The sequence below is a fragment of the Pelodiscus sinensis genome, chromosome 4 (assembly GCF_052426305.1).
Source record: "Pelodiscus sinensis isolate ZL-2025 chromosome 4, ASM5242630v1, whole genome shotgun sequence".
Classification (NCBI taxonomy): domain Eukaryota; kingdom Metazoa; phylum Chordata; order Testudines; family Trionychidae; genus Pelodiscus; species Pelodiscus sinensis.
The window spans coordinates 82,179,032-82,200,081 of NC_143055.1; the positions used below are offsets into that span (position 1 = coordinate 82,179,032).

General features: G+C 42.3%; 1 protein-coding gene across 7 annotated transcripts in view; it reads left to right on the plus strand.

Moving 5' to 3' along the window:
* LRBA (LPS responsive beige-like anchor protein) overlaps positions 1-21,050 on the plus strand; it is a 559,883-nt gene that overhangs the window by 373,877 nt on the left and 164,956 nt on the right. For all 7 annotated transcript variants that reach the window (XM_075930027.2, XM_075930020.2, XM_075930019.2 and 4 more), the window contains 3 exons: positions 5,456-5,558; positions 8,860-8,975; positions 12,105-12,217. In XM_075930027.2, coding sequence (XP_075786142.2) covers positions 5,456-5,558; positions 8,860-8,975; positions 12,105-12,217 — 332 coding nt within the window. The remainder of the gene's footprint in view (positions 1-5,455; positions 5,559-8,859; positions 8,976-12,104; positions 12,218-21,050) is intronic.

Here is a 21,050-nt window from a genome sequence, read left to right on the forward strand (position 1 = left end):
ACATTAGCTATCTTCTAGTCATTGGGTACAGAAGCTGATTTAAAGGTTAGGTTACAAACCATAGTTAATAGTTCCACAATTTCACATTTGAGTTCTTTCAGAACTCTTGGGTGAATGCCATCTGGTCCTGGTGACTTGTTACTGTTAAGTTTATCAATTAATTCCAAAACCTCCTCTAATGACACTTTAATCTGTGACAAGTCCTCAGATTTGTCACCTACAAAGGATGGGTCATGTTTGGGAATCTCCCTTTTTGCATGTGTCTTTATTCTTATATTGTAAGGGAGGAGAAAAAAAAGGAGTGCTTTTGATGGATTTTTTCTAAACTAGTCAATATTTCATATGCCTCTTTCATGTCCGTTTGTCCATCTCCTCTATGAAGTCAGTAGCTCTAGCTTTCCAACCTCTTTTCGTAAAGATAACTTTTGATTCCTCTAATAATTTTCATCACCAGTTTTTAACACCCCTTGTAGGGTTTCCATCCGCCCTCACAGCGTTGCCCATCGTCAACTGCGGGGAATTGGCTCTGCTGACGGCGATACTACCCAATTCAGGCCACTGTCCTCCGACAGTGCCCACACAGCTTTACCCCTTCCGGGGGAGCATTCGTTCCTTCTCAGTTATGCCATGGATGCCGGGGGGGAGGGGTGCCGGGTAGGGGGGAGAGAGGGGGACCCGGGCCCACCCTCACTCCCGGGCCCCAGCCCAGGGCCCCAAAGGACACGGACCAGCTCCGGTCTGGGGCTAGTATGGCAGGGGCGTCCTACTGAAACCTGTCCACGTGAGGGGGTTCCAGTATGGCCCTCCCCTGGGCTACTTCCTCTCCATTCTGCCCCCCCCTTTACTGCTGCTGGTCTGCTTGTCCCTCTGTGGGTCAGTCGCTCGTCTCTCCGGACGATCTTCCGGACCCCGTTGCTCCACGGCGGTCCGCGAAGTCCTGCTTTCCGCAGCCAAGAGTGGGGGGTTTGCCCTTGCCCCGCCTCCTTGGGCGAAAGCCCCCTCCCTCACGCCTGAGGAGGGATTTAAACCTCCCGCCACGCCCGGCGCCGGAGGGTGATGTGCTCCTGACGTCACCAGCTGACTCCACCTCTCCCGCTGCGTCTGTGCCGCCACCACCGAGGCGGTCAGCTGGTCCGCGGCGCGGGTGCAGCCGGCACAATGCCGGTGCGCACTCCCTTGCCACCCAAGTAGGGCTTTTGCCACGGGGATTTTAGTGCGAGGTTGCGGGGCCCCGTCACACCCCTCTCCAATTTTAGCTTCTTTTTTTGAGATGGGGTGGCCAGAACTCAGCACAGATGAAATATATCATTTATTCTTCATGTGTCCTAACATATTTTTCTCTTTAAAATTTCACTACGCATTGAGCACAGGCTTGCACTGAATTGCCCACAGTGATATCTAGATCTTTGTCCCTAATAATTTTGAATCTGGCAATATTCGACCAAAGAAAAATCACCTATTAGGAGTCACAGATAGAGAATCCATTTCTTAAGGTTGTTTCACAGCTATTTTTACATTATCCAATGAAAATTGTGCACCTGACTTTTGGGAATCTAAATAATTTGTGAGTCCTGTATAGTTTAATGATTTAGTACTAGAATATGGAGTTTCACGTCTCACGGTCAGCAGTATGAGTCCATCCATGTGCCAGATCATACAATGGCTGTTTGATCTATACGAAATAAGTTGGTCTGTCCAAGTACTAGCAAATTTGTGTTCACCTCACAACAATCACCATCATACAGTTGGAACTAGTTTCGGTATTCTAAACAGACAGGCAAAGGAATATATTTTAGAGACTCATCTCTACAGTCTGACACCATTTCTGTCTGACTCTGATTTCTTAAAGCGAGGAGATTCATGGGAGTGGAAAGCTTTATGAAGTGTTTCTCAGTACTTCACAGTGCAGTGTTATTTCCTTCAAGTCAGATCATGAGGATCTAGGACTCTTGAGGACCTTCTTATCCCCTAGTCATGCGGCCTTAGAAAGAAACTGCAGGGAGCAACCACCCAAAGACTAAAACTGATAGAGCTACAGAAACATTTTAAACAGAGACCATGAGACATTGACAGTATGAGTAGTCTGATTTCTATGAATTTCATTATAGACCAGTGGTTCTCAAACTACTTGGCCCATGGCCCACCCTACTCAACGCAAACCTGTCTGCCAGCCAACCACCATGATTACAAAATGGGTGCAGAACTGGGGGTAGAAAGGGGAGCTATGAGGTCTGCATGGGAGCTACGAGAGCTGGAATGTGACAGATTACCCAGTTACCCAGAAGGCATTAGCCATATCAGCATGCTTACCCAGTAGCTGGTTAACCAGCAGGGGCCACAGCCCCCCTCCTGCAGCAGTCTGGCCCGTGGAGCAGCCAGCTCAACCACAGTCAGCTGGAACAGCCCCATCGCCCATGGTGAGGCAGGACCTTAGAGGTCAGAAGATCCCTACTGCCCATGGAAGGCTGGAGGAACCCCCTGTTTGCAGAGGGGTATTAGGATCCTGGTTAACTGGTTAAACAATTAAAATTAGATTTTTAACTGCTTAACTTTTTAAGGGTATGTATGTATGTATGTATGTATTTATTTATTTAAGGGTTATTTATTTTTAAGCAGGTTGCGGATGGGTGGATGCAGAAGTGGGCTGAGAGTGCAGGAGTGAGGGGAATGAGGGTGCAAGGTCTGGGAATGAGGTAGATGGGGGGTGCTTACCTAGCTCCACACCCCTCGCCACTTCCAGGCTCTGCCCCCACTGCTCCCATTGGCTAGAATTCCAGCCAATGGGAGCAGCAAGTTAAGTTTCCAGGTGAGCGGTTTCTTGCGCTGCAATTCCACCAGCCAGGGGGAGGTAGAGCAGCAGCATGCCATTTCTTCCTCCTGCATGTTGGATCTGGCTCATGAGGCACAGGGAGCAGGCTTCCCTTCAGTAGGGGAGCCTGCACTTATTCTCCACGTTTGTGGGGGTGGGGGAGCAGGGATAGAGCACCAGTGCAGGCTTCCTGCTCTGTGGGGGAGGAGGGGAAGCAGCCTGTGGCCTATCAGCAAGATGGTCACTACTGTAGACATTCTCCCCTGTATGCTATTTGACTATTTGTTCCAACTCATCCCATCCTCATGTCCTCTCTTCTTTAGTCTTTCTGTTTGGCTAATCTCATCTGAACAGAAATCCATCTCCTAAATTATTAAAAAACAAACAAAAAAAGTCATGCCACTAACAAGATGTCTGCAAACCATTACTCTTTTTCTATGCCGTATCATTTTTCGCAATCCTTTATCTAACATGTTTATTCTTTGAAACAGGGACTCTATCTGACTCAGAGTGTGAAAGGGACTTAGCACAATGGAACCTGCTTTCCATTGGCCTCTTGGCATTACCTTAAGATATAATAATGCGTTAGTATGGATTGCTGCCTTGTTCATGTTGTTGGTTTGAGCCAGAGCTGCTCTCTCCTCCATCTTTTCTTTTCATAATGGATGGCTCAGAATCTTGGTGGCTGAACACTACTCATGTATTTCTTTAAGAAAATTCTTTGTCCTGATATTTTCTCTTTCTATATTTCAATTTAAACCAACTTATATGTGAGGCCTTTTGATGTGCAATGAAGGCCTTCTAAAGTGGTTTTGTACCTATGCCACTCTTCTGCGGACTGTGCATTGAAGATTGTAATTTATACTGAAATATCAAAAAGTATATATATAGGTTATATATATTTTTTAATAAAACAATTTTTTTAAAAAATTATAGATTAAAAAGGTTATGTCAAATATTCTTGTGAGTTAACTTTTGTAGGTAGTATTCTTTGTCTTTATAATGTTGTTTAAAAGTGGAAGAGTAATTGCTACAACTTTAATCAAACTTTAAAGATTGTCCTAGAACTTACCATGGTATTGGTTTGGGTTAAGACTCTCATCCTACAAAGTATGGGAGCACATGTTTAAATTTTAGGCACCCAAATAGTCTCTTTAGACCAGTGGTCACCAACCAGTCAATCGGGATCTCCTGGTAGATCTTGGAGCTTTTGACAGATGATCTTGACTGGTGTGGCTAAGAGGCTATTGAGTGCAGGCACTTCAGCTGCTCCTTCCCCCACTGCTGTGCATCTCCTGCCTTTTGCCTTGGAGCTGCCCCTCCCTGGGTGCCTCTTGCTTGCAGTGCAGAGCGGGGAAAGGAGAGGAGGGAGTGCTGATGTCAGGATGCTCCCTCTGACCCTGTATTCTGTCTTTACAGAATGGGGGTGGGGGGCACAACAGGGCTTGGGATGGAGGGAGTTAGCTGGCTGCTTTGGAGAGTGGTACAGGGCCAGGGTATGGGTAAGCCTGCCTTAGCCCCACTGCACCACCACCCAGGAGCCACCTAAGGTAAGCAGTGCCCAGCTGGAGCCAGCTCCAATCCCCTCCCCCAGTCATGAACTCCCTCCTGTACCCTAAGCCCCTGTCCTAGCCCTGGAGCCCTTGGACCCAAACTCCCTTACAGAGCCTCTACCCTGAGCCCCTTCCTGCACACCAACTCCTGCCCCAGGCTCAGCTCAGAGCCCCTCACACTCCAAATTCCCAAGACCAGAGCCTGTTCCCAAACCCTCTGCCCCAGCCTGGTGAAAGGAAGGGAGGATGGAGTGAGCGGGGGCCGGGTCTTGGAGAAGGGGCACAAAGGAGGCGGGGCAAGGGTGTTTGGGTTTGAGGTAGATCCTGGATTGCACTTAAATTCAAGAAGTGATCTTGTGCTGAAAAAGGTTGAAGACCCCTGCTTTAGACTACTTGAGTGCCTAATTTGCATATGCAAATTAAACATCTGCATATGCAAATTAAACATCTGCAAAATGATTTGCTGGATGGGGGCCTTAAATGGACACACAAATGTCCACCTCTGAGGATCTCATTACAAGATCATATTGTTTGTTTTTACTTTTTATTTTTGTATAATATCTAGGAAAGAAAGAATTCAATTTCCTGATAAGACATGGAGGCAATTTTTAAAAAACAACGTATGTCTGTTTAAAATCTTTGAATAATTCTGTGCCAATTCCGTTTAATTGGAAATAACTTTAAAAAATTAAATTGCCATCAGAAGTTAGTTGTTTATGATGCATTTACTATATAAACTGGGTGTGCTTTTTCCTTTTGCCAAGTAGAATCTGGAAATAGAGATGAATAAATATAACTGTACCTTTTTATTATATTCAAATAAAAACATTACTATAGGTAATGTATGTTCCATGTTAATGCTAAAATGAGACAATATTTACTGAAACATGTACCATTTACAACTAAAGTAGCGCTAAAGATGCAGCGTTAAAAGGAAATAATACATAATCTACAAAAATTTGATTTACAAGAGAAAAGTTATTTAATGCTATCTCTTATGTACCTGCATCTAAGATGGCTTTTATTGAGCCAGGAAGCCTACTTTAAATTACAGGAAATAACATCATGTTCCAACTCTTCTGTTTTTTCACAGTTGCTGTCATGTTCAACTTCCCAGACGTGGCAACAGTAAAAAAAGTGGTTAATTGTTTACCACGTGTTGGCATTGGCACTAGCTTTGGATTACCACAGACCAGGTATTTTACTATCAAAGATATAAGCTCAAGTATGATTTTACTTAATGATTGCCTTTTTTTAAACTAAGCAGTTTAAAAACACAAAGCAACTTATCCACTGTACACATTTCTTTCAGTTTACTTGTACTACAGAATTTCAAAGGCAGAGCAGACCTTATCTTTGTTACTTAGTCGTATGAATAATAGAGAAATGGAGTTTTGAGGGGTTTGGATTTCTGTTGTTATGAAGAAAGTTGCCCCCTCACTGGCTAAGACTCAGTTACTTTCCCTGTTTAAGGAGGTTAAGTTCCTTTATACTTGTCAGCTCTCTGAAACATACGAGTGTTGTTGGAGGATTGATTGGCTTTTGTGGCAGTTCTCAATAATATTAGGTTGACTGATTCCTCAACCCTCCACAACACTTTAGCCTGGCTAAAAATAGCAGTTTATCGTTGGTAGAAAATTGTACACTTGTATAGAAGTGTATAAGTTGAAGAAAGACTGAGGTAGTCAGTTGATATATTTGCCTTTCAACTCTGGGGGCTAAAGTTCAAACCTGACCTTCGGTTACAGGTGAAATGAATCTGGTGAACTCAGGCAGTTTGCCTGCGTCCTAAAACTGCTGCAGAATCTGGCTCAACTGATTGAGCCTTTTTAGAAGGGGCTAGGCATATCAAAATGGCAATATCAAGTTAATTGTGTGTCTGTTGTTTTTTCAAATTTGTGAATGCTGTAGTTTGTTTTATGTATTAATTGGAAGAAATGTTAAATATTTTGGACATGGTTTTCACAGTGATCAGAAAAGGCCCTCCAGCCTCTTAAACCTGACCTGTAACAGTAACAACTGTTACACAATCTTGCTTTAAGGGAAATTAGGAACCAAGGTATGACATTTCAATGAAAATTTGGTTTTTACTGCTTGAAAAATTGAATGTCATGTGTATACTTTAAGGGCACAAAAATGCACATGCACGTGTAATTTTAAAAATATAATACTTTTACTGTAACAATATTGATGATTATATATATATTGTTAATTGTTTATCAATAGTACAAATAATAAATATGTATTATTCTGTTTCATGGCTTATTCTAGCTTTCACTTAAAAATGTAAACTGCTGAAGTTTACACATACTTTTATAATGAACAGAATAGTCTTATGGAATTTTGAGATCAGTTCTTCTCTGCTTGATTTATAATTTCCAGGGAATAGTTCTGTATTATTTTTCAAGCTTCAAGAAATCTGGCATTAAACTCCAATGGTTGAGGTATTTAAAAGTAGCCAGGATTTGCCTGGGTTTAAATACCAAGAGAATGGATTTTATAATGAAAGTCTTTTCTTCATCTTTTATTATAAAATCCATTCTTCATCTGATTAAGAAACAGATGCCCTAAATGGTTTTATTTTGAGGTGAAATGTTTGAATGCCATGTAATACTGTTCTTACTTGTTGATCTACCATTTCTAGAAATCATTGATAACATGTAGCTGCAACACATTTCAATCTCTTGGATTAACTGAGCTTGCATATCTATAGAAGGTTGTGCTTAATGTTCATAAGAATTCAGATCTTGGCACATGAAAATATCCAGCTGTCAAATGATTTTTAGTCCTTTGTTCTCTCTCATTAGGTTATAAAACCCTGAAAATAAACTTTAGAAATCTGCGAAATAGGAACTAGACTGCCACCAGACAAATCTAGCATGGCACTTTAACCATTAAGAAAATCATGCCTACAATCATAGATGCCGACTCCATGGGTAGTCCATCAGCCAAGCTTCCCCTTTACCCGCTTCCACCCAGCATGTCCCCCTGCTACGACACAGCTGCTTTGCAGCATTTGGGATTCTGTGGGGGAGAGAGACGATTGGGATGTGATGCACTTGGGGGAGGAGAGAGGGAGTTTGGGGGTAGGGATAGAATTGGGCTCTTACATGTTGTGCTGTAATTGCTAACTGTAGCTCCTGCTGCTGTACTTTAAAAGGTACCTAGTTCATGTTAACATGACAATGCTTTACAAATAACACCCTTCTGGCACCCTTTGACATGTCATGTAGACAAGCCCCAAGCTTGTTCACAATTGATAATCATGAACTAAAATATTTACAGTAGTCTATATCAAGGGGCTCAAACTTCTAGCCCACAAGCCAGGCCTGGTCACAGTGATCTGGCCCAAGACTCCTGACTGGCCAGCAATGGGGGTAGTGTTTGTTACTGGCCCCCCCAAGACCCACCCCTTCCTGCCATTGCCCCACTGTAACCCTTCTCCCCATGGCAACCCATCCTCTGAGAATTTGGTTTCAGGGATCACCAAGGCGGGTGTGACGTAGTAGGGGTACTTGCTGGGCTGTGGTGACCCCTGCTGTCTGGAGCAAGACCCAGCAGGGAAAACCTCACTATGCAAAGGTAGTGCCAAACTTGTTGAACCAGTGGCCGGACACCCCCCATGGAGAGGAACAAAGGAAGGTGGAATGCTGCCCTGACTGGGGGGCAGGCCTGGAAGGGAATTTAGTTAGTTACTGTGGGAGAGCATGGAGGAGAGCCTAGGAGAAGGGGCTGGAGTTTAGGGGCCCAGTCTCCCCATCTCAAGGGGGCCTGAGGCATCCTAGCCCAGTTCTGTGACCAGACTACATCTGTGCTGTGCCCTGGAGAGGCAATAAACTTCCTCTATTCCACCGGCTGGGGAAGTCTGTTTGTGCCATTTCGGGGTGCAGGAGACGGGGAACCCCCAACTCGCCGTCACAGCGGGGCAGCAGTGTCCACCTCCACCACTCCTCATGGCAGCAGGAATGTAGGGGGAAGTGGAGCACACTCGGCGAGTGCACTCACTCCCCTGTACTCTGCTTCCCATGGGGAGTGCTATGGGGCATGACTGGTGCTGCCACATGGCACCAGGTCTATGCCCCTGTCCCCAGTGATCCACAAAGCTGTATCATCTGGGGAAGAGGGTAGGGCTATAGCAGGAAGGGGCTGGGCTTTGGGGCTAGTAACAGATAGCCTTGCCAGTCAGGCCAGTTGCCAGTCAGTAGTTCTGGGCCAGATTGTGCAATTTCTTTGACCAGGCCTGTCCTGCAGGCTGGGACTTTGAGACCCCGATCTATATGCTATATTATGATATGACCATTTAGATATACTTATTTCTTCAATACAGAGATTTTAGACACTTAAGTATTTATATTGATCATTCTCCAAAGTTTCATAGCTATGAAATCCAGACATAAAAGAGTGTTACCTCTGTTCTGCAATAAAGATAGATTGGCACAAAATAAAAGCCTTCACCCTTTTTAAAAGGTTTCATATTATTTTCTCACTGTTTTACAGACGCATATCTTTGGCTAGTCCGCGCCAGATTTTCAAAGCTTCTAATATGACCCAGCGGTGGCAACACAGAGAAATTTCAAACTTTGAATATCTGATGTTTTTAAACACCATAGCAGGTAATGTAAACTCCTTCAATTATCTGCTTCAGAAAGGAAAATATCAGTGGATCAGTTACTGGTAGCACAGTCTCTTGAGGCCATGAGGATGTCGTCTCAGTGTTAGATTTATTCCCTTGTGTGAACTTGCCAAAAATAAGACTTTTTCCCATGCAGATTATACATCATACTTGTTTTCAAATTAAAACATTTTGGTGATAATCCAAGTTCACCCAAAATGCATTTTCTTCATAATCAGAGGAAGAAAAAGCTACATTGAGCTGAACTTCAGCATGGTAGCCCAAAGTGTAAGAGATCCTGGCAGTAGTGGAGAGGCAGAGAGTATCGAGATAATGGCTTCTTTATTATTACCATTTTTCTTTTCAGTACATCTAACTCTACCAATGACAAAACAGGCTCACCTAATCCCAAGGTCTAAACATCGTGGCTGCAATCTCATTTTTGCTGATGAATCTTGAACCCTCAGTTGGGGAGACTAAATGTTCTCATGTCATTGTTACATGGAAAAGATTTGCCAAGTTCACAATCACTGCGTGTTGGGAGGCCAATCATCCCCTCCCACAGTTGATTTATTTCTCAATCAGGGAACTGATCTACCCCTTGCTCTAGTATCTGAAATACTGCTTAGCTATGCCCAGTGTGTGCTTCCTTTGTATACCCCATTGCAGTAGAATCCAGACAGGCCTGAATGCAGGACACTGCACTGGAGTTAGTTGTCAGGGATAAGAGAACAGCACACTATTAGAAGAACACAGGCCAACTATGTGGAGTGTTATTTTTCCAATTGTCTTGCCCTCAGAGCATTATGAAATTCTCCAAAGCCATTATTTGTGTCTTAGCCTACACTGAAAGACCTGCAAAGCATAGCTTCAGACCTGGGTAACACAGACATAATGTCTAAGAATATGTACTTCAATTCATGTCAAGCACATTTTATAGATCAATCTGTCCTTAATTGTTGCCCCAGAGATGTCAAGATGCTGGTAATGTCTATAAATGAGAGGATTGAGTTGATTTCACTAGCTTGGGATCCATGATGCCACTTTTGTGCGTTCACTCTAGTGTGACAATGGCTTTAGACTGGGCTATGCCTGTCTATAAGGACTGTAGAAGCACCAGTACCATGACTAATATTCCCTTACTCCTTCTCGAGGCACCCAGGTAATGGTATTGTGTGAAGCATCCCATTCTGCAAGAGATTAAGAAAGCAGAGAGAATTCATAGAAGAACAAAAATAATTCTCAAGGGACACTGAAGGGAATGATTAATATGGAAATAGTAAGAGCCATATAAATATGCATAATTTAGCTGATTGATTAATAAATGGAGGACACAAAGATACAAATACTTTAAATGGGTAAACATTACTGCTTGGACCTCCCTGGTCCAGTGCCTTTGGGACCTAAGCTGTCTCAAACCAGGGAGTTTGCTGAACCAGGGGAGATCAGGGCTCCTCTGCTGACTGCCTGCTCCCACGCTCCCCTTTCTGGGGCTCCCTGCCTTGCCCTGGCCCTTCCAATGCTGGCCCAGCAGGGGCTCCACATGCTGCTGCCTGCAGGCTGCATCAGTGTCCCCTGGGACCGCTTGGCTGCTGCGGCCCTACTGGTGCAGGGTGTTCCCCAGAAGGGGCCGCCCACCTACCCCGTCCCTCTCCGAGGGGTGGCCCTGCTGCAGCCAGCAATTCCCTGGGGTTCCCTGGCTGCAGCCCCACTTTAGCCAGGGGTGTTCTTGTCTGGCCCTGCCCTGTCCTGTTACCCCAGCCCTCTGCCACCAGGGGTTTCCTGGGGTTCTGCCTGCTGGAGGTTCCCTGGTCAGGCCTCCCACCACCAGCAGCCCCTCTGTAGCCGAGGGTTCCTCAGCTGAGGCGGGGGCTCCCCAGCCAAGGCTGGCCCTGTTGGGCGTTTGCGGGCGAGGTCAGGGGCTCCTCAGCTGCTGTCTGGCACAGCTGCTTGTTGGTCCAGCCTGAGTTCCCCAGCTCCCGCGTTGTCTCCCATTGTTGCCTCCGGTGCTTTTTAGTCAAGCAATGTCTGAGGTCCTGCTGGATCACAGATTTTGCCAGACCTGAGAGTCCCGAATTTGGAAGGTTCAACCTGTATTTGGAAAATTATGTAATGTGTGGCATTTGTGTTATTGCTAGAGGTAATGGGATAAAAGTAAGAAAAGAAAATTTAGCCTGAGTATTAGGAACCATTTCCTAAAAATAAAATAAATCAGGCTGTGAAATTATTGCCTTGGGAAAGTGATGAAAATCTGTCACTTGAGACTTTTAAAATAAGACTAGACAAAACACCAGATAATTTAGTGTTGGAATTAATCCTGCTTTGGCAAAGAGATGGCTTGAATTATCTAACTTTTAGGATTTAATTAAAAGTAAAGATAAGAATTTTGTAATATATAAAAATAAAAACATATCTAAAACTTTGCAATGTATCCATCAAAATGAGAATTAGAAACAATTTTGGTAGCATATTTTGTTTTCATCTGTTTATTTCAACTGATAGACTAAATTAAGTACAAATATAGAAATGAAACTTAAATACGTTGGGGCACATTTTCTAGACGACATTTTTAAGCATCCACTTGATCAGTGGAGAAGTCCCTCTGTGCATGTAAACTTTCTGATTACAGAAAGTTGGTGGATGTATCTTTAACTTGTGCCATGGCTACACAGCTCAAAATCCATGATCTGCACCCTCTCCTTTCTCCACCCAAGTACTGCTCAGCTAGGATAGAGAATTTGCAGTTTTATTTCTATGCTCAAAGGTCTTTCGCCTCTTCTATTTCTTTAATCAGTTAAGTTTAGAGTAACTTAAAAGATTCGATTATAGATCCCAAAAAAGTTGCATATAAAACTGAATGCATTTAACCGTCACTTTTTATAGTGTGCAAGAGAGTTGACAATTAAAGTTGAATGGGCCACAATATTTAAAATGGAATACTGGCAAGTCAATAAAAAATTTTCATATCTTTTTCGGCAAAGCAAATTCAGACATTGGAATTGTAAAAGTTATAATAAAAAAGCATTTCTTGTGGGCTTTATCAAATGATGTAATAAATCATATCTCCAGTGTCAGTATTTTGTTTAATTCTGTTGCCTTTAAATAAAACATTGTTTCGTTTGTTCACCAGGACGTACTTACAATGACTTAAATCAGTACCCTGTATTCCCTTGGGTTATCACTAACTATGAATCAGAAGAGTTGGACCTTACACTTCCTAGCAACTTCAGGGATTTGTCAAAGGTATTTGTCATCAGAGAAATTGTTTTCAATAACTGTCACACTAGCTCACATGTTTTGTACATATCTGCTGTCATGTTTGTCATATGTATCTATTAATACTGTTAAATGCATAACTAATAGCAGAATATCATATTTACATATAGGCACTGTTAATGAGCTGTGTTTTACGGGAAAATGTGTTCTTGATATACATATTGTTTCCACTGATATTTTAAGACCTTTTTAAAGGAAAATGCTGTCAGCTGTAGAGTATGCATGCAATTAGTTTGAACATTTAAAAAAAACCCAGAACACTATGGATAGTAAGGACTAAGGATCAGCCAAGTCGATTTATTGTGTTTTTGATAAGAATGCCTCCTCCTCAGTAGGGAGATCCTATGATGGTGTTACATTTATGTATTTACTGAGTCATGTCCTTATTTCCAGTGTGTAAATGACTATTTTTTCTGTCCCTTTGGGTGTCCTCTTTAGGTATCATGAGTACCTAATATTATGAAATTATCTTTTTTTTCCCCTCTCCAGAGAAACATTATCAATTCAATATGCCTTCATACAGCTCTTCCTCCATACCCCAAAATTAGTATTTTTACTTCTTAGGTACTTGATTCAAACTGTGGAAGTGATCTTTCTTAAGTGAACAAATGTGGGTATAATATTTCATTTTGCAAATTTGACCTCATTTTAGCATTATACTGTGGAGCCGCTGGTGCGAAGGTGGGTGACTGAGATACCCAACAATGCAAAGAAACTCCGCTAGGCATAACAAAAGGTGAAAGAGACTAACAGCCGGTCAGGTGCTACACCCATAACATTCCATTTTTATAAATGAGTTGGCATCCCATGTCCAGACCAGAAGAGAGTGGCTACTTCCCCTAGCACAGAGTCCGAAACAGAAGTTAACCCAGAGGCAGCGGTTATTCATGAAGAGATGGAACTGGACGAGGGGGTGGGGCTCAATCCGGTGACAACCTGTGCACCAGGCAGCAAAGAATTGTCCTAGGTTTAAGAGGACTCCCAGAAATTGGATGTGGAGCATGAAACAAGGGAAGAGACACAGGGTCATGAAACGAGGGAAGAGAGACAGAGTAAATCACTGTGCAGGTGGGGGAGTGTGCACAGGCAGTGACCATACCTACTAGTGTAGCTGTAGGAGAGGAACAGAGGCAGTGGTGTGGGGTGCTATATTGCTGTGTATTGCAGCAGGGTGGGCATATGATGGGCATTGGCACAGGAAATTGCTCTTTCATCCAGGGGTGGTGGCAGTGTGGAGTGACCGGAGGCTGTATTTCTATGAGTTGGCTAAGCCCTGCCTGGGTCTGCATTGTATCCAAACAGAGCATCGATGTACCCAGAGATATCAATAGAATCTTGATGGGAGACAGTGTTGAATCGTTTCCTGATGTACTTATTAAATTTCTCTCACAAATTCCATGGCATGGCTGCCATTTCCTAACTGCTGTGGTACAACTCTCTCCCAAACCATTCCTCGTATTGTGCTTACTGTTCTGCCAGAACCAAGGTGGCACAGTTTGACTGCATAAGGAGCAGGGCGCCCTCCACTTGCATTAATAAACAGAGACTGAATTTCCCTTTTAATTTCAGCAGATATGTCAGCCAGAGTAATGCCAGCCTGTGGACAAGAGTAGGATTATTATAAATTGTTTCCATATATGCCTGCTGCACAAGCATGAACTGTCCTTTCTTGGGACCCCTTGCCCAATTCTCCTTCCCTCCCATATCCTCCATCTTTAAAACGCATCATGATCAAAGGGGCTGGAGAGATCCTTGTTTTCTTGCAGGGTAACAAGAAAAGTGGCAAATTTTGTTCAGAGATGTGCATTTTTGTAGAATGTTACAATCTTTATCTGGAACAGTACAGTTATTCTCTTGTTAATAGTTACTTTTCTAGACCAGACCTTGAGAAGTCAGGCTCATTCCTTAGAAGTCAACTAAGGAAAAAACCATGAAAAACAAGGGAGAGATCTGGTCAAGGATGTGTTGCGTGATTCAACACTTCAGAACAGAAAAAAAAAGAGAACAAAAAAGGACTGTGAAGATGAAAGTCAGAACAGAAGCCACTGAGTGCATGCCAAAACTCATGGAAGACCAAAATGAGATGCTGAAGCGTCTTATTAAGATGCAGAGCAAACAGAACCAAAGGCCTCCCTGTCAGCACATTCAGAATTCTTTTCTATACTCCCACATCAGCCTCCATGGCCGTACATGCAAAATTATTTATCCAGTAAGCTTCCCTCTGTCCACACACTTATTTTCATGCTCAGGAAATATTATTTTCACAGCACACTCTACTTCCCATCAAAGCAGCTGTGACTTTGACAGCTGGATGTTAACACCATTGTGAGGAGGTTTTCTAATACAGGCAGTCCCCGGGTTACGTACAAGATAGGGACTATAGGTTTGTTCTTAAGTTGAATTTGTACGTAACTCAGAACTGGCTCCAGATTCAGCCGTGCCTCCGAGGCTTTGCTCCGGGTGTCCCTGGTCCACTGGGGGGGTCCAGACCAGGGACACGCAGAGCAAAGCCGCAGAGGCGGCGGGGTCCCGCGCCTCCAAGGCTTTGCTCCGGGTGTCCCTGGTCTGCTGGCGACCCCCCCCCCCCCAGCGGACCAGGGACACCCGGAGCAGACCAGGGACACCCGGAGCAGCTTTTCTCGCCCCGGAGGACGCGGTGGCGGGACCACTGCGCGTCTGGGTGGTCCCGCCGCCCAGGAGTTTCGGGGCGAGAAAAGCCCCGTTTGTAAGTGCGGATCCGACATAAGTCGGATCCGCGTAACTCGGGGACTGCCTGTAATCCTTACTATCCTTTACCACTGAGCATCCTGAGTGAAAGATATCAATAAAGACAAATGTGATGTAGGTTTCCATGAGTGTATTTTGAGAGAGAACCCACAGCAATTACACTGGCCCCTGTGGAAACCTGTAATATCCCTTGGTTTCATGGAAATGCTTTGCTCAGGATGAGCAGTGGGATGGGGCAATGTCAAAGTAGTTCCTTAGACCCTCCCTGATACTGATGGCCACCCCTAAGGGCTCCTCTGACTGCATGAGAATCTGACTCTTTAAACCAGAGGTGTCCAAACTTTTTTCAAAGAGGGCCAGATTTGATGAAGTGAACATGCGTGAGGGCCGACCATTTTGCCTGACATTCTTTGAACCATTAAAATTAAATGCAAATTAACTATTTTATGTAAAGTTTATTGCAAACGGCATACTTTTCATTTCGTCACATGGATGACAAATCTAAACAGGTGTTAAATCACTCTGCCTTTCATATCTGAAGGCCAGATGAAAAAAAAAATCCAGGAAGCTGAAATATATGTCAGGAACATTGTAAAGTACATTACATATTATTGGTAATAAAGGTTGTCTGTCAACTTTTAAGTTCAAAAAATATGAACAGGAACATAACACCAAGTATACATGTTGTGTCCAAATATATTTATAACTGATTTAGACCAACTGACATTAACTGAGATTTTACAATGTATTCATCTCAATACATATGGATTCGTTGGGGGCCATAAAAGATAGATATTGCCAAATTACCTGTGGGGCCGTATTAAACCGGAACACGGGCCGCAATTGGCCCGCGGGCCGGACTTTGGACATGCCTGCTTTAAACTGTGCATCCAAGCACAGTGTCTCATTAGTCTACCCACGAGCAAACACTTGACCCTTACACTCTCACAAATTTATGTAAGCTTCAGCATGAAGCCACTGTCTTGGTAATATGAACCTCCAAAACGTCCAGCACCTCTGTCTCGCTTTCAATCTGCCAAAGGCACATTCAGCAACCATGAGGCATTGGCTTAGCCTGTTGTTGAACTGCGATCCAGGTGCCCCATGTAAGGCTACATGAGCCACAGCTGTAAGGAGTAAGCCACATCGTCTAGGATCACTATGTGCATTGCCATTTCCCCCCAGTAATTTTCTGGTCTGGAAAGAAAATCCCAGTCTGCAGCTTTCTGTACATGCTACTGTTCCTAAAGATGGGCACATCATGCTCCTTTCCAGACCACCCTGCACTTATGTATGTGAAATGCCCACAGTGATCCATAAGCGCTTGAAGCACCACGGAGAGGTACACCTTCTGATTTGATATACTCTGTGGCAAGGTGGATTGGAGCTACAAAAGGAACATGTGTGGCATTGACAGCTCCACCGCAGTTTGGAGAGCCTGTTTCAGCAAAGCCAGACGCATTTCCCAGAGCCATGGGCCTATGCAGCAAAATGCAATATATTGCCTTGCCCACTTGCATAAGTGCTGCCCTGATGACAGACTTCCCCACTCCAAACTGATTTGCAACTGAATGCTAGCAATTGGGAGTTGCCAGCTTCCACAAAGCAATTGCAACACTTCTCTCCCAAGACAGCTGCTCTCATTTGGGTGTCCTTGTGTGGAAGTTCAGGGGCCAGCTCGGCACACAGCTCCAGGAAGATTGCTTTACGCATCCAAAAGTTCTGTATACAGTGGTCTTCATCCCACACCTGCATGGCAGGGTGATCCCACCACTCAGTGCTGGTTTCACTAGCCCAAAAGCAACACTCTACTATGCACAGTTGCACTGTGACAGCGCAGTGCAAAGCCACATCACTGCTGCCCTGTCACCCACATTGTCATCCTCAGCCGAGTCTTCTTCCTCTGCTATTAAGTGCCTAAATGGATCTGCTACAATGCATGAAGCGCTTAGGACATTGAATACAACATAGGAGAGAAGGCTGGGATCCATGATTTCTCTCAGCAGATGCTGGCGTTGACCAGAAGAACTGTTATTCAAGTGGTGCGAAAGTAAACCAGAAGCCCAGGGAGGACTGGGAAGTAAAGAGGCAACTGACAGGATGTTTTTCACATTCCCAAAATGCCTAGCTTTACGTTATGCATTCTCATAACTTAGTGACTGAAGGTGATGCCAGGTAGTGTGGGATGCATACCCACATTGCTTTGGTCTTTCTGTCGACAGGGGAGCTAATGATTGTGTTATGACATGTCGACAAAAGGTATCAGTATAAAAGTGATTTGTCAACTTTCATTTTGGCGACTGAGGAATGTCGACAGTACTTTCATCACCTAATCTTTCCAGTGTACACATAGCTTAAGCTACAGCAGTGCTTCCTCTTGTTAAGGTGGTGAAGTCACACAGTGGCTTATGGTGCTGAGTTCCCTGAGGCAAATGTTACAAGTGTCACCTCAGTCTGCAGTAGAGCCAAGGCATAAGTGCCAAGGGTAACTTTTCAAGCACCGAGAAGTGACAATTGGACCACTGCTTTGTCACTTGGATCTCTGGGTGCATGTGACTAGTCTGTTTTATACCACTGAGTTGTTAAAACCAAAATATTGTGCAAATTAATTGAGAAAAAAGGATGGTGATTGATGTTACCTCTGAAGTTAGAAAGGGAAATGTAAGAATTAAATGAGCCTCTCTGTAGCCTATGTAATCATACAATTTGGTACCAGTCATTATTCACTTCTTAATTATAACCTAATACTGTCAAACATGCTCAATATTTTACTTAATTTTAACTCTATGGAAATGTGAAATGTCTGTTTTTCCATTGTTAAGATAACATGGGACAAAGGAGATACTGACAAAAATGCAATTTTTAAGAACCTAGTTTTTAATGCATCTTTAATTTATAAACTAACAGATTTACTTGTAAACTCTCAAAATGAATTTTGTACTCTACAGTATGGTAAGTTAGGGATGGCTAGACTATATTTTTCTTAATAAAAATAGAAGCTGAATCCCAATTAGTGCAAAATGGAACTTATCCTCAACTAAGGCATCATGATCACTGCTTTTATAATTGTGTTCAGAGTACTGAAAGATCTCTACTCTGTGTCCATTGTGCTTGCTTATAGTGAGTCCATGATTTTGGTTCAACGTTGTGAGCAGGGTTGTGCCTTGTGAGGAACTGTTTTTTTTTATTTTCCAGCACAAAAGCCTTGTACAGCTTCACAAACTGAATAGCTGAGGACTTCTCAAGTGTGAAAAATCCTTAAGGAGCCTATAGTCAGCATAGTCAGTCACTTTGCGGCCAATATTTTCTCTCCACCCAAAGTAGAGGGGTTGTATCTGAGGGAAATGTATTCTGACAATACGCAGCTAGCATCCTTTTGGAGGCTATTACCTGCCAGTCCATCTTAAAGCAACCCTAATGTTGCTCTAACTTAATGCTGAGCACTTCGCTAGCCCTCATCTCCCTTAGGGATCACTAATGCCCTTTCCCACTCTTGATTATGTACTGAGTGAGGGTATGGTCTGTTTACTTTTGGTGTAAATGATGCTAAAGATTGCTAAATGTTTTTTTAGCCGTGGGAAAGCCAATGAATTCTCTTTCTGGTTGGCTGGCCAAGTAATAAAAGTCCAAAGGGAATGCTGGGCTTATGCGCTAGACCTGTGGTGTCAAACACGCTACCACATGTGGCTATTTGGATGGTGGAGTGTGGCTAGTTTGCTATAGTTCAGAACTGGTTGGACACAACAAATTAGACATACCTATTAACTGTCCTGGGCATAAGCAGTTGAGAATATTTTAAGAAACAGAGCTAAAGGGCAATAAAAACAGATAGATATGCTATCTAGGAAAAGTAGTAATATGTTAATTTTTGTGAAAAAAAGTAAAAGGAGTCTTTGTTCCTATAAGTCCACTTTTAGGAAGCATATTTAATTCTTAGTAACATTTTACCCTTGAGTGGTGATTTATTGCTGTTGTCTCCCATTCACTATTTGGATAGTGTGTATCTGTATATATACCAAACATGCATCTTTCCTTACCTATCAGTGCTTAACTGCTGTTGATCAGACAACACTTCTTTATCTGTTACATTTTAAGTGCTGTTTCTGATGAATGCCAGTGCTTTTGGCATGCTCTGCAACAGATACAGCAAGAATCAATATGCCATCTATATGTCATGGATGCAGTAATTCAGATTTTGGTTGCTGTATCGATGTTTCTAGCTGCACGGCCTCATATAGGTTATATTTTGAACTTTTTCTCTCTCTCTGGTGGTAGGTTCATGTTTAATTGATCGAACAGCATTAACCAGTAACGTACTGTTAATAACCATGTATTTAACTATTGTAATGGAATGTAATGGGAGAAGATAGTATATTACAGATTTTACACTACATGTCATTCTTTCATTTTGGGAAGAAAGATTAAAAATCAAAGCATTAATTATTTTTTACTGTTCTGAACTTTTAAACTATTAAGATTGGTGAAAATATTTTAAGTTATGGGCTTCTGGTAACACTTTCCATTTAACATTCACATGGTTTTAACAACTTCAGCTTTAGAATGTTTGTAGTCATTTTGAGCCAGAAAAAAGGTAAACAAGGTACATTTTTGTTAAAATACCAACAATAAATAAAAATGCAAGTTTTGAGCAAAGTTTACTTTCCCTCTTTATTTAAAAAAAAAGTAAAACAAACAAACAAAAAAAACGTTGTGACTTCTTGTGTATTGTAAAATATTAATTGGTCCACAGCAAGTTATTAATTATATGTTCTTATTTTATATATCTATACTATTGAATTTTCAGTGTTAGTCTGATCACATAATGCATTGAAATAATTATAATTTAAAATGCAAATTAATATTACTCCTCAGTGGATTTGGGTACAAAACGGTTTTATTTTTTGATAATAAGGTATGCAGTATACTTTGTTGGTGTTTATTGCCTATAGCAACCATGCCTAAATATTATGGCATTAAATATTTATCACTTTGATTGACAAAAATAGGTGACAGCTTTGTTTATTTATTAACTAGTTCTGCACAGTTAGTACAGATTTAAATAACTGCAGTGTATAGGTTAAACTCACATTTTATATAAGCAGCTTCCAATGACATTGTTTTGAACATCAGTCACACAATGATAAACCAAAGCAACAGAAATGGATTGTGGTTAATATTACTGTCAGTGTTGTGAATACTCCTGACAAATACCAGGAGCATACCTTCCGTCAGTTATCCCATTCCAACTTGAGTGTTTATTCCTTAAGAGGTGATTATGATTAGGAGTGAACATTATACATTTACTTATAAGTAGTACATATAGTATTTTATTTATGTAACGTATAGCATTTTACACCAGATTGATTCCCATCTTCTAAACTACTTCCATCATCCAAAAGTACACTTTTTCCCTGTCCTCCTTATGTTCAGACAATAAATTGTGATGTATCCCAGGGCTTGGAAAAGAGAGAGTATATAGAAATAACTACTACTTGGAAAATAATGAGATACCAAAGGGAGACTTTTTATGGATGACAATCCACCCTAAGTGTTTTTAAGATCCTTAATGCACAAGTAAGCTGGACTGTTGATAATTTCCTTGTGGTACACACCACCCTTGTAAGACTATAAATTTACCTCATTAGAGGAGCATTATTACACCCTCTTAAATACTTCTGTCTTCACTACAGGTGCACGTGTACATCATAATGTTTTAGTCTCTTTTATTATTTTCATGCAGTATACATATATCTTATTTAGAGCTAGTGAATGTGCCTGACTTCTCAAGGTCTGGTCTAGAAAAGTAACCATTAACAAGAGAGTAACAGTAGGTGTACATGTCTCTCATGTGCATAAGATTGGATTCTTTTGAACATCAGTGTCCAACATCTGGTCTAGAAAAGTAACAATTAACAAGAGAGTAACTGTAGGTGTACGTGTGTCTTATGTGCAGAAGACTGGATTCTTTGAACATCAGTGTTCTTTTGTACACATGCCCAGTGGTATCTCATGTTTCTGTGCGGACATAAATAAAGGCAGAGTTCCCTTTTACCACTGCTGTCTATGAAGTACA